At 33.4% G+C, this 14,957-nt stretch overlaps 1 protein-coding gene across 1 annotated transcript; it reads left to right on the forward strand.

Annotated features, from left to right (window-relative positions):
* Positions 1-6,775: 6,775 nt before the first annotated feature.
* Positions 6,776-14,600, forward strand: KP1 (kinesin-like protein 1). The gene is made up of 18 exons (XM_086230218.1): positions 6,776-6,978; positions 7,319-7,548; positions 8,641-8,804; positions 9,139-9,282; positions 9,395-9,754; positions 9,898-9,966; positions 10,117-10,341; positions 10,588-10,669; positions 10,793-10,888; positions 10,969-11,148; positions 11,237-11,343; positions 11,552-11,730; positions 11,839-12,003; positions 12,098-12,351; positions 12,659-12,822; positions 12,905-13,096; positions 13,411-14,093; positions 14,256-14,600. Exons 2-18 carry the CDS (start codon positions 7,389-7,391, stop codon positions 14,413-14,415), a joined length of 3,384 nt encoding a protein of 1,127 aa, XP_086086344.1. The 5' UTR covers positions 6,776-6,978; positions 7,319-7,388; the 3' UTR covers positions 14,416-14,600.
* The last annotated feature ends 357 nt before the right edge of the window (positions 14,601-14,957 follow it).

Below are 14,957 nucleotides of genomic sequence, written 5' to 3' on the forward strand. Positions count from 1 at the left end.
CGACCACCCAAAAACTACTTGCGTAAGTTCCCTTAATTTAGTTTAATTATGATATTGTCTGTGGAAAATCGTAAATCTAAAAACTTTCTTTTTTTATCTACAATTTAAAATCTAAATGAATATCTTTTAATATAAGATTTGTTATTATTATTAATATTTTGTTATTGCTTACGACTACAATTTCCTATGTATATAGATTTTCCATATCTTCTACATTTTTCTTATGCGTGTGCATATCTAAATATTTTGGTACTGATATAGTCATATATTTCCCTTTTTTCATTATCATAAACCTAGGCCTATGTTCTTAAAATGAAAAAAATTAAGTAGAAAATCATAATATGAAAAAAAAAAAAAAACTATCTTCTTTTTTTTTTTTTTTGAGGAAAAAAGTAAAACTATCTTTCGAAAATGAGCAAATAAACTCGCCTTTCCTATTACTTAAATTCTTTGTTTCTTTATTTACATTGCAGATTTGGGGCCTTATTTTCAGCACATCCAAAAAAAAGTTCATTATTAGTCTCGTGTCCTCTGGGCTTCGGCCCCACCTTACCAAAAGAACAATTTTTGTTTTTTTTGCTAACCAAAAGATAAATAAGTTGATTATTTACTACCCCATAGGCCCATACTATCATAATTTCTCCATTTACTTTTTTATCGTTCAGGGATTATTATTTTATTTCTTTTGTCAGAGATAAAAATTGAAGATAAAGCAACTATACTCTACACAGCAAGACAGGCTAAATATTAAAATTCAGAACAAAAAAAAAAGTGAGCAACTCTCCACACCAAGGATCATTTCGAGTGCAATAATGTTGGATGAAATAAGAAAATATATGAAAGATGAAAAATGTTGGTAACAAAATATATTTTTTATTCTTTTTTCAATCTTTACATGAAGTTGAAGCCTTATCAAAACATTGGTAATACCGTAATAGCAAGGACGAAAAGATCTTTTGTAGACAAAAAAGATGCTTTCACGATTGTTTGGATTTTTCTCCGAATTTTTTTTTTTTAGCACCGAGAAGCAAAAATATCTCCAAGAAAATCTTTATAGAGTAATTAAAGCTTTCAATCTTAGTTCTCCAAAACTTCTCTTACAAGAATCCTTAAATATTACTTTGAAATAATTTTCCTGAAAGTTTCAAATTTAAATCTTCTTACTTAAATATTACAATTGATATGCATAAAAATATTATAATTAATAAAAAAACAGTAGGATGGATTTTTTTTTTTCCTTAAAATTGTGTAGGACTAGTGGATAAGCAAAAGTTTTAGAGATTGAAAAAAAAAAAAAAAAAACAATGTTTGTCATTTTACCTTTGTCGAGAAAGAGATTGATAGGGAGTTTTCATATACGGATATACCTTTGTTCTCCTTTTGCTCAATGCAATGAGATTCTAAAATTTTGATTTAAAGGGGAATCTATGTTGACTTCAAAGGAAGATGACTAGTAATCTTTTTCTTTGGTCCAAAATTATTTATTCTATCGTTTAGCAAAATAATGAAAATGAAACTAGAGGTTGCTAAGGATTTGGCTTGCCGCTATAAAAAAAATAAAAATAAAAATAAAGGCTCGTTTGGTATCCTACTCAAATTTTTTTTTCAAAAATTAAGATTTTTTTTTTTTTAATGTGAGTTTTCAAAATCAATTTTTAAAATTTGAAAATGTATTTGGTATGAAATTTGAAAATAATTTTTAAATTTAAAAAATGATGACAGCTAAGAAAGAAGAAAGTGTAAAAAAAAAAACGATGTTTTATCGTTTTGAAAAAGAGATATGTTTTTGAATTTTTTTATAAAAACTGTTTTTGAAAATGATCTACCAAATACGTTTTCTTGACTAAAACTTGTTTTTTTGTTTTTGAAAAAAAAAAAATTTAAATTGAATACCAAACATGCCCTAAACTATTTGACTTGGTTAATAATGAATCAAAATTGACTCCAATAATTGAATTTTTGTTCTTTATATATATTCTAGTGCTGTAAATTTTTTTTTTTTATATTCTGTTTAAAATTGTATACACTCTCCTCTATAAGAGTCAAAGTTAAGAGTCTTAAGACCTCTTCTAATGAAATGTATTTCCATACTACACCAAATGATGAGCGACAAAGGAGCATAATTCTTGAATATAAGTATGAAGTAGCCTCTTGGTTAAATTGATAGAGAGGTAGACTAAACGAAAAGGATGAAGTTTTCTGATGAAACATCCAAATCTTAATCCTCCGATTGACACCACACCAATGTTGATCGATGCAGCACACGTACTGCAACATACTGAACAAAAACATGGCTCAATTTTACACGCATTGATCTCTCTCTGATTGGGAATTGGTATTTGGATACTGCACAACTCTCTCCATAATCCATCTGTCAATGGATAATTTAATTCTTTATTTCTCTTTCACTGAAAAATAAAGTCCTTTTTTTTAAACCAACAATTAAAGTTAGGAGATTTGAACTTAAAATTTGAGAAAATGTGTGACTCCCAATATCACTATTAGTTGTTAGTTGATGTAGCTCCAAAATTGCCTTTGTACTTGTCTAGAATGATAATTTGCAATTTTTGTATGAATAATACTTGGCTCCATTCCCTCAAGGAGGAGCTCCTTCAACCACATTGCACAAAAATATGTATTTTTTTTTTATCTTTTATTTCATTTTTGGTGAGAAAAATTCAACTCAGTTCAATCTTTTTATTTTAAATAAAATAAAAAATGAATTTATACATTAAATAAAAAGCAAAAGAATGTCATATTTTTTGTAAGATAGGGTTAGAGGAGCTCCTCCGTGAAGCCAAATATTGTTGTATTAACTATAATTAGGGGATGGAGAGCAATTAAGGAACTAATTTCACCACCCATAACAATAACAAAGACACACTTTGTCTAATTAAGAAACTTCTATTGACACCAAAAGAAAATACTCATTAAACCCTAACAACAACATGGTGTACACAACATGCATAATCGGCTCAGATTGAACTTTGAAGGCAATGGCAAGCCTTGGTCGATAAGCAGTGGGAGGCTGTTGTGGGGCATTATCTTTAATGCCACTTTCGCTTGTGTGTATATATATCCACGTTTTTTGTGCTGTATCCACTTTTATTGAACAACTTCAATTCCCCACCTTATTGCCATACTATTTCCAATTATCACATGTGATGTGCCATAAACTCTAGAAAATTCTGTTGTTGGGCCGGACCTATTTCTTTTTGGCCCAACAAATTAAAGTAGCTGACATGGGTGGTGGTAGTTCTATTGTGTAGTAGTTGTGTCTCATTTCTCTTACTGTTTATCAACTTATATTTTACGTGGATATTCATTCTCGTAAATTATTGGATAATGCTATATTTATTATATTTATTGATCATAATTTAAGAAAGACTCATAAAATAGACTGGACTCTAAATCTTCTTATTTTTAATCTCATATATACATAAAGATGAAAATTATTTGTAGATGTAGGAACTCGAGTGAATCTTACCTTAGTAAGAGATTTGTTTAATAAAATGTTTAAATAGTTATCCTGAACTAACATGTTGAGAGCAGAAAGAAAGAATGCAACTTATATATGGTATGGTGGCTGTCATACTGAAGATTGGCCCAAGTTGGCCTGCTACTAAATGGGCTTCTTGCTAAACTACATCTCAGAACTTTACTTTTTCATGGGTGCAAAGTTTCACCACACTTCAAAATGATTCAGCCAAGATTTGATAATTCATATGTCATGCAGTTTAGAGCCCAAAGGAGGAACACTTTCTTCACCTGGACCACTGGCCATATGTTAGAGTTTCAAGGCCTTTTCCCATATGGAAAACCTCCTCTAAAATAAAAACAAATTTACTTTAATACGACTAAATTCATTCATTATATTTGCTCACTAAATAATATGGTTTTACACATATTAGCATCTAACAAATATATTTGATAAGTGTAGCAGTACTTAAAATTAAAAAAAAAAAAAATGAAAACTTTGGCCGTAATTAGTATTTTAAAGGAATTATGGTATTTTTTTACTTCATCGAAGCTGTTCTCACCAACAACACTATCAGGCGTGCCGCTGCTTATAAGTTTATATGGATTGAACTTCTCTTTTGTGTTTGTTTCTCACATATTGTGGTACTAGTTGAGATGCCCGCAATCAAAACCTACCTAAGCCACGCATATAAAAGGGGCTAGCCACTCGCATGTGTGAATGATAATGGGGACCCAAATAATCATTTTATCTCATGCAACAACATAATCTTTCTGAAAAAAAAGAAAAAAAAAAGAAATGGAAATAACTATTTTGGAATTTAATGTAGTAAAATGTTAAAATCCTAATATTCCACACTGAAAAAATAGAACATACCAGTATTTTGGGTTATTACAAAAGTTTTTGGTTTTTTATTAATAAGTCAGTTTTGCAAAGACAAGTTGTACCCAATACGAGTCATGAGTGCTATCAATATGATAATTATGTTTCTTAATCATGATCTTCAACATCAAGAACCATTGAGTTCTCTATGAATCTACAAGGTAAGTCTTTCACTATATACTAACTCACTCTTTTGTTGTCCTTAACTGTAACAAATTTGACCCAGGCCAAGGGACATAGATGCTTATAAGAGAAGTCTTGATCTTCTCCCACATAATTAACTTTAACCAATCCAAAGAAAAATTAGTTAATAAAAAGTAATCCAAGCCCATAATTTGATAGAGAGAACCTTCCACAAAGTGGTCCATTAAATGGGGTACAAAATGTAAAAAAGATTTGAAAAGCTTTCCCTCCGCAATCATTTAAAAGTGGGGGATCCAACGTTCGAAAGTGGACCTCATTGGAATTGAATTTGCCTCTTCTTTATTTCAAAAAAAAAAAAAAAAAAAAAACCTAACGTACACTTTCAATTTTGCCTTTATTCCCATGAAGAATGTGACCCAGCTTAGCTACCCACCAGCTGAAGAAATTAATTGAAAGCATTACAACTTACTTTACCTGATTGACACCTGCAGGGCTACAGTACTCATGGGGGCAAATAGGTCATTTAAAATTCATGTTGAGTGAGAAGAAATATGTATAATTTTCTGGCTTAATTATCGATTTACCACCCAAAACTGTAACTCATTCCCACTTTACCACCTGAAAGTTTTTTTGTCCCAGATTACCACTTGTAACTTACATACATGTCCCATTTTACCTTATTCCGTCAACAATTCCGTTAATGCTGACGATCTGGCCGTTAATGCTGACGTGGCGCGCTAGATGTGCGCCATGTGTCACATATTTTTTTTATTTTTTCGCATTTTTTTATTTTTTTATTTTTATAAACTTTGAAAATTCATTAAAAATAGCTCCGAACTCAGAAAAATACACGAAAAATTCTTACGGACTCGTCTTGACTAGCACTAATTTTCTATAAAGTTAAATTACCAATTTGCCCTCTAAAAATTTTCAAAGAAAGTTCAAATTTATTTCTAAAAAATTAAAATAAATTTTCCTCTATTAAATAAATTCTAGAATTTTCGTAAACTCTTGGACAAATTCTCAAAAATATTTTGAAAAATTACCAAAAGCTTGTTTTAGAGAATTATTTCGAGACTTTACAGAAATTTTAGAATTTTTCTAGAATTTATTTTATAGGGAATTTTATTTTTCTCTAAGACCGAGAGGTCTTTTGGGTAGCAAGTGTTCACGAGAAAGGTAATGTTAGTTTTTAGAAGACTAACGGTGCAGACCTCATATTTTTTGGAGTTCGGGAGATTATTCTATGAATTTTCAAAGAGTCTAGAGTATTTTAATTTTTTACAAATAAATTTGGACTTTCCAAATTTTTTGGAAATTTTTAGAAGGAAAATTGGCATTTTGACCCCATAGTAAATTAGTACTAGGTAAGACAAGTCGGTAGGAATTTTCCGTATATTTTTCTAAGTTCGGAGCTATTTTTAATTAATTTTCAAAGTTTATAAAAATAGAAAAATCAAAAAAATCAAAAAATATAAAAAAGATGTGACACGTGGCGCACATCCAGCGCGCCACGTCAGCATTAACGGAATTGTTGACGGAACAAGGTAAAATGGGACACGGATGTAAGTTACAGGTGGTAATCTGGGACAAAAAAACTTTCAGGTAGTAAAGTGAGAATGAGTTACAATTTTGGGTGGTAAATCGATAATTAAGCCTAATTTTCTAGTGCTTATATATATACTAGCACCAAAATAAGCTTAACTGAATAATTAATTACTTTTATTAGAGGAATCTATTTGGGGAGTTGTAAACTTGGTATTCTTATTAAGTTACCAAGTGAACAATAGTTAACCATGTTTTTGTTTAATTTGTTATGTAATGAATATTGTGTTGTTGAACTGTTATTAAAGTTCGATGGTTCATATATATTAGCATTTTAACAACATAGTATGGTTTTGAATTATGGCTGTTTCACCGTGTAGTTGGCCAACACCATTAAACATAGAGGACCAACCATGCAATCGCAACATTATAGTCCAAAGAACAAGGCTTTTATAAAGCATAAATCCTGCCGTCCAGTCCAAAGATCAAAGGGCCCAACATAAGACTACACTTGACACAATCTGATTGATGCCATTTGGAGGGACAAGATCCAAGTCAAACTCACTCACCCTCAACTTTGACTTTTTTTGTTGTTGTTGTTTTCCTAACCCCCCTCAACCATTCCATGAGACAGCAACGTTTCAATTTTCAGGTTGGTCTTTAATATTCTTCTCAAAGTAGACTCGATCTCTTTCTCTTCCTCTCACATAGGAGAGCATTGAATGAGGCAATGAACTTCTAGTAAACTTTGAATGCTCATTTCACAAACACACGGAGAGCTTGCTTTCACCTTCCATTTCTGGGCCAGATCATCAGATCTAAGTTCACTGAAAGCCATATATACCTACCTCTCATTCATTCAAACTCCAACTCAAATTGTACCATTTTTTCTTGGGCTGGTTTTTCCACAACTTGAAGACCCTTTAAAGGTAGACCCTCACAAACACATAACTGCACTCATTCTGTCATTCAGATCAATATTGTTTCTAAATTCATCTGCTGCTTTCTTGTCTCTGCAAATTAAGTACATATTGTTTTATTTTTCGCTTATGCCTTCAAACTCTCTATCTCTCTCTCTCACTATCTCTGTTTCTTTAGCTCTCTTACCAACTTTACAAACAATGTTTTGTTATCATTCTGTGAATTTAAACCACGTATTCAGGGAAAAGTCACATTTCGTGAATATGAGTGTTTCAAATTTAATATGACTGTGCAGTTGAATGAGCTTTTTTTGTCCAATTCTCTGTTAATTTGTTCTTTTAATTGCAGTACAAGAGAATCGTTGCAGTTTGCAGAATAAAGAAATAAGCAGTAGTACTGTTTCTTGGAGACACCAAAAATGCCACAAGAAAGCCACTACTCCAATTCAATCTTCACAAGTCCCAGCAAGAATCTGAGAGGGCTGAAGGCTCTAATCTCCAACAATGAGGCTCCATTTGCAAACGCAGAGGAGTTCATCAATGACTATGAAATGGCTCAAAGAAAAGCCGAAGAAGCAGGTACACTACTTTTAGTTCATCTACTTCTACTGCTATTACACAATTTGTAGCACTTTTTTATATATCAGATTGGTATAAAAACTTAAAATTTAAAATCAGTACTGCTAGTTCATCTACTTCTACAGTTCTACTGCTATTAAACAATTCTGTATAAAAAACATTAAAATCAGTAGACTCTTCTTCCAAGGTTTTAGTTCTAAATATTCATTTTTGGGAGATGGGTTTTTGTACTTTTACATTTTTTTTTAATTTAATTACCAAAATATGTTTGCATAGTAATAATATTATATCAATTAAGGAGAATTTACCAGCTTATTGGGAGTAGAAAAGAAAATGTAACACATGTCGTACCCAACAAAAAATGTGATACATGTTACAAATGCCATTTCAATTCTATGAGATAGTTTATAAATTTTGTGTTTTTGCAAAAATAAATATTTTTGAATAATTTTCACAGAAAAAATATATTTTTTGAATAATAATCTAAAAGTTTTCGTAGAAAATGAAGAATGGAATTCTTAATTGGAAAAAGATTGTGTAGCGCCTCATAATGTTGCGCAGTATGCGGGGATGGACCATAATAATCTCTCACCTATGATGATTTGGACCTACCAAAAATGGGTGGGTGGGTCCAAAGTAACCCATCTAATCTTGTACAAAATACATATTTCCCGAAAGAGGGTCTAGATTATAATTAATTTGCAGAATACCCCTTGTCAACTTGTTGCAGATTATAATAAACATTACAACCAGTAATAGCTATAGTACTGTCAACTCGTTTATAAAGTTTGACCATTTGTTTCATAAAAAAATAAAATAAAGAGAAGTTATCATTCAGACGGTCCAAATATTATTAGACTCCAAGAACTTAATCATGTGATGCATTAGAAATGGTCAATGCCATACCTAATTCTGGGCACAGATATATTGGACATAATTTTTGGTTTGAGGTGAAATGCTAAAAGGAACCCAAAAATAATAGAATACAAAACACAAAGTTCACTAATTAAAATTTGGTTCTTTAATCAAGTGAGACGCTGTGTATGTGATTGTTTGTGTGTGTGTGTGATAATTGTGATTGTGTTTTTTTAGCTTCAAGGCGATACCAAGCAGCAGAATGGCTGCGGAAGATGGACTATGGCGCCTCAGAAACACTGTCCAAAGAACCGTCTGAAGAAGAGTTCCGCCTTGCACTCCGCAATGGCCTTATTCTCTGCAACGTCCTCAACAAAGTCAATCCTGGTGCTGTTCTCAAGGTTATAAATACTCACACTAATGCTTCATACTTAGAGTTTTAATTACATGCATGATGAACTCCCAGTAGTTTGCATCACAAGGAATTTCGTTTCATCTTTGCCACCATGCATGATTCTTGGTCATCATAACTTGATTATTTTCGAGAATTTGTGATGGTTTTTTTTTGTTTTATATTTTCGGGGTTCTAGTTTGACATATGTTGTTGGTTCATTACCTACTAGCTTATGTTTGGGGCTAATGGCTGTCTAACAATTGATTCCTCTAATTTTCACATGGGTTACTTTCTTTCTTTCATTCTTTTCCCTCTTATTTCTTTATTGGATATCAAAATAGGTGGTGGAAAATCCAATTATTGCAGTTCAGTCAACAGAGGGGGCAGCACAGTCTGCAATTCAGTATTTTGAGAACATGAGGAATTTCCTTGAGGCTGTTAAAGACATGAAGCTCTTAACATTTGAAGCGTCTGATTTGGAGAAGGTTGGATTCTATCATAGTTTGCAACATTTGCAATAAAACATTAAACATGCATTTGTACTGCATTTGTGTGCTGCTCTTCATCTTTTGGATTTTGAGAGATTTGGATTTACAGGGAGGCTCGTCAAGTAAAGTTGTGGACTGCATTCTTTGTCTCAAAGGATATTATGAATGGAAGCAAGCAGGTGGAATTGGAGTTTGGAGGTATGGAGGGACTGTGAGGATCACATCCTTCCCAAAAGGGTCACCATCCTCCTTAGTAGGTAGTGAAAGTGCTGATGAGTCGATAGATGAATCTGAATCATCGCAGTTTGAACAACTATTGGAATTTCTTCATCTTTCTAGTGAGGTCTCAATTGAAGAATCCCGAACTGCCAATGCTCTGGCTTTCCTTTTCGATCGTTTTGGACTTGGACTTCTACAAGCTTACCTTCGAGAGACTCATGGGATTGAAGAACTGCCCTTGAATGCAATGGTAGGTAAGATCCTTACTATATACATGATTCTATGTTCATAAATTAAAAAACACAAGACAAATCTACATTTCTTTTATATTTATTGAATGGAGATTGTATTGTTTTATGGATTCTGATTTAGTTTAGTGGCAAAAATGGGTAGGTAATAGATACTTTGCTCAGTAAGGTTGTCAAGGATTTCTCAGCACTGCTTGTTTCTCAAGGCACCCAGGTTAGTAAAAAGTTTTAGTCCCACAGTGTTTCTTGTTACTAGTATTGTATTACACTACTTCCATGGGATCAGTTTTTTTATGCAAGTAGGAATTTCTTATGATCATCGCCACCACATGGAAATAATCTTGTCTTTTACAACTTTTTGCAGCTTGGCCTGTTTCTGAAGAAACTACTGAGAGGAGATATTGGTGGTCTATCAAAATCTGAATTTGTAGAAGCCATTTCACAATATCTGGGTCAAAGAAGTGGTCTGGTGTCAAGTGATCTGTCCAAATTCTGTATTTGTGGTGGGAAGCGTGAGGCTGTTCGGCATAGTATTAGTCACTCATCTGTTCACGAAGAAGTAATTCACATTCAACAGAAGCAACTTGAGGTGAGAATATGCAATGCTCTATTTCCTACAAGTATAATTAGGAAAACTGAGGAGGTTGTCCAGGGCATGCTTGATCAGTAGAACCCATTTCAGGGTGGAAGTCATTTTAATTGTGCTGCCTTGGCCTATTGATAAGTACTATAGTCTTCTTTTGGTTATTCAATTTTTTTTTTTGCCAAATGGTTGTATGATTGTATTTGTATCTTACTTTCTTGTAATTGTTTTGTCTGTCTTGAATATATTTAGGAGCTAAAGTCATCTTTTTATGAGACAAAACATGAAGTCAAACAAGCTCATTCAAATTGGGAGGAGGAACTTAGAAGGCTTGGTACGTAATATTCTAAAGATTTAATCTGCCTTGAGAATATTTTTGTCAAATAGAAAAGGGATCATTTAGTTGTATTATGTTACTTTTAAGGATTGGATGATCTTACACTTTCTTTTGTCTCAGCGCATCACATTAAAGGCCTTCAAGTGACATCCTCTTCCTACCATAGAGTTCTTGAAGAGAACAGACTTCTTTATAATCAAGTGCAAGACCTCAAAGGTATCCACATCATCCCAACTTAATGAATTATCTAATATTCTAGGATATGAAGCTTAATTAAAGAATTTGCCCTTTTACAGGAACAATTAGAGTTTATTGCAGAGTGAGACCCTCGTTACCAGGGCAATCAAATGGCCAGTCCACTGTGGATTATATTGGAGAAAATGGAAATATCATGATTGTCAATCCCCTTAAACAAGGCAAAGACGCAAGAAGGGTATTTACTTTTAACAAAGTGTTTAGAACAAATGTCACACAAGGTATTCTATTGTTTCTTTTGTAAAGTGTATATCCTAATGTTTTTTGCCTCATAAATTATTTATGATCTCTCTTCCCTACTATGTGCAGAGCAAATATATGCCGACACTCAACCATTGGTCAGGTCTGTTTTAGATGGTTATAATGCATGCATCTTCGCATATGGGCAGACTGGTTCGGGGAAAACATACACAATGGTAATACAACCTATTGTAGTTGTGAAAATAGCTATTAGATAGTATTGTATAATACTAATGCATACCTCATGTTGCTGGAATACTACTTGATGCATCAAGTATTATATTATTATATATGTGGTTTCAAATGTAACCTATATCTTTCAGTTGATTCGCTTATCGAAACATGGTTCTTGCTTAATATGAACTACTTGTTACCCTTACACAGAGTGGCCCTGATTTGACAACTGAAGAGACATGGGGTGTGAACTATAGAGCCCTGCGTGACTTATTTCAAATATCAAAGGCCAGGGTGGACATTATAAGATATGAAGTTGCAGTACAAATGATAGAAATATACAATGAACAAGTGAGAGACCTTTTAGTCAGTGATGGTTCTAGCAGAAGATATCCTTACTATTCTTATAAGCTTTCTCCAATTTGAGTTTGAATTTAGGTGTTATGGATTTAAAGCTGTATACTGTGTTGTCACTTTATTACCTTAACTACTTGTACATTAGATATACGAAACAAGTCTCAGTTGAATGGCCTTAATGTACCTGATGCAAGTTTGGTTCCAGTTACCTGTACTCAAGATGTTCTTGATTTGATGAAAATTGGCCAAAAGAATCGTGCTGTTGGTGCTACAGCTCTAAATGAGCGGAGTAGCCGGTCACATAGGTAGATGATTTCTATTCTTTTTTGAAGTTTCAGCAGTATTGTTATCTTAAATTAGTCTAACTAGTGATTTGTGGGTTTGCAATTTATTTTGCAGTGTCTTAACAATTCATATATTGGGGAAAGAGTTGGCTTCTGAATCTATTCTAAGGGGTTGCCTCCATCTTGTGGATTTGGCTGGGAGTGAGAGGGTTGATAAATCTGAAGCTGTTGGTGAGAGACTAAAGGAAGCCCAACATATAAATAGATCACTTTCTGCACTTGGAGATGTTATCTCTGCTCTTGCACAAAAGAGTACACATGTTCCTTACAGAAATAGCAAACTTACTCAAGTCTTGCAAGATTCTTTAGGTAATGATAAAACATATGCTTTAATAAAAGATTTTCTAATTTTTATTTTCTTGTTATTTTTTCAAGTTACTGTAATTGGTTGATGGTAGTAATCACTCCCTTGTAAGGAAAAACAAATTGATCGTCTAGTGGCTTTCAAAATTCCATGTATAGGCATATTATTAAGACTAAGACGTGATGCTATTTTTGTTATACAAAATAATCCACTATTGCAAATGCCAAGCATATATTATCTTGAGCTGGAATGTTGATTGTCTTAATAGGTATTTATATTGTTTACTAATATATAACTTTTGTCTATGCTTAGGTGGTCAAGCCAAAACATTGATGTTTGTACATATAAATCCCGAACTTAATGCTCTTGGGGAGACAATTAGTACACTCAAGTTTGCAGAGAGGGTTGCCTCCGTAGAGCTTGGGGCAGCTCGTTCTAACAAAGAAACGAGTGAAATCCGGGAGCTTAAAGAAGAGGTTATTTGATCTTTCTTTTATGCAGTTCCACTTTGAACTTCTCTTTATTGTGGTGCTTAAAAATAAATTTATATCTGTATAGATTTCAAATCTTAAACTGGCATTGGAGAGGAAGGAAACTGAACTAGAACAATTCAAAGGTGGAGCACGAAACACCATAGATTCCCAAAAGTCAAGAGCTGTTTCACCTTTTCGTATACCGAGAAATGGTATTAGCAACAGTTCAAAGCCTGAAACCTGTCATCGACCCTTGGATGATACTAAGATTACTGAGGTAATTTGTACAGAACTATATGTCTTTTCATTCCATTCTGTATTTGATAGCATATTGAAGCACACAATTTTAGTTCAGTTAAAAAGCTACTAGATTGAGAAAAGTGAGAAATGGACAGGTACATTCCCTCATGCCAATGAAATAGTTAAAAATTGAAACTAAATTTTTCTTGAGAAGTAGTGTTACACAGTTTACACTTCCACTAGACTTGGGAGGTTAGCTAATGCAAACATATGTAAAGTTAGCATATCTATTGTGAGATAGCACATTATAAAATTTCATCTGCTTTTGTGCCAAAATTTGATGGTATTCAGGCAAGAAGTTGTTCTTCGGGCAAGCAGAGGAGGTCGAGGTTTCCCTCTGCATTCAGTGAGAAAGAGATTATACCAAAAATGCCATTTCTAGCTGAAGAAAGATTACCATCCCCTCCTGTTAGGAGATCCATATCTACTGATAGAGGGGCCCTCATCAGAAGCAGAGTTAAGGCTGACACAAATGAAAACCATCCGATTGCAAGACTACCATTTCCAGCTAGAGTACCCATCAATAAATCTCTCGCGACCATGCCAGCGATCCCATCAAATGATAACTATTCGAGAGTATGCATCAGTTCACAAGAACCAACAAAGCATGATGACATTTCTGGTGCATTGTACAGCCTCCAGAAGGCCAGCTCCAAGAAAGTTTACCCAGAACATGAAGAAGAGCAGTTTAAGCAAGCTCTTAATGTAAGACAAGGTGGTATTAGAAAAAGCAAGAATGAGAGTAAGGCTAAGGCCAAGCAAAACCGAATACCAGCTAGGCTTCAAAAGTCTGATGCAGTGACACCATTTTTTTCTGACTTGGATGCTGGTGAAAAGATGGAGGAGGCTCGAAAGAGTGACTTCTCCGAGCCAGAAAATGAGCATATCCCCATTGGTTCACCCCTGCATAATTCTTTGATGGGGAAAAAGCTTCGGCAAAACTTGCCAAGGAACTACATAAATGTTGAACCACGGTATGATGAACAACTTTCTCCTGAGTGGCCAAGTAATTGGTTACTTGGATCAGGCACTTCTTTGTTTACCTTTTATTTTAGGTATAAAAGGAATAATGGTCTTTCCTTTTGTTTGTTTGTATGCTCATTCTTAATAAGTATAGTATATTCTGTTACTTGCAGAGGACCAGTGCAAGCAGCAGAACCCTTAGTGGCTGGGAAAACTGAAAACAAGCTTCCAAATGGTGGAACTCGATATCAGAAAGAAAGCAGCAACATGTCCGTGACTGAATTCAGAAGGAGCCGGTCTACACCTCGCGGGAAATTTTTAATATTACCTTGAGGAGTTTCAATGCATTCAGTCTTCTTTAAATATATTTTTTGTATAGTGGCTATTTATGTTGGAGTTCCAGGTTGCATTCTGGTGTATCTGGATTCATAGGATTATTACTGGAGGTGATGCCCTTAAACCTTTTCTCTTATATCAAACAATGATGATCTGTGTAATTCAATTTTAAATTACCTATGTATTTTCTATTTTCTAGGACCACTCTTTTTGTAAATCAAGAAAACAAAGGTATATATATAGTAGTTGAGTTTTTCCTTATACTGGAAGCTGATTTTAGTTATTATAAATATCCCTTTTCTTTTTTGGATGTGTATGTGATTGCATATCTATTAGTCATATAAATCTAATAATTATAAACTTAACAGCTAATATTCTTTTTGGGCACCTTTGTCTTGTTGGATTTACTATGATGGTGGAGAAATACTATTCTGTTTTAGGTCAAAATAAAAACCAATGTTGAAACTTTTGTTAGTTATTGTAGAGCTTGTCTTAGGAGCGTTTTGCTGTAGTTTTTTTTATTGGATAAATATTGTGCT

Source organism: Dryas octopetala, chromosome 1 (assembly GCF_963921425.1).
Source record: "Dryas octopetala chromosome 1, drDryOcto1.1, whole genome shotgun sequence".
In the NCBI taxonomy this organism is placed as follows: domain Eukaryota; kingdom Viridiplantae; phylum Streptophyta; class Magnoliopsida; order Rosales; family Rosaceae; genus Dryas; species Dryas octopetala.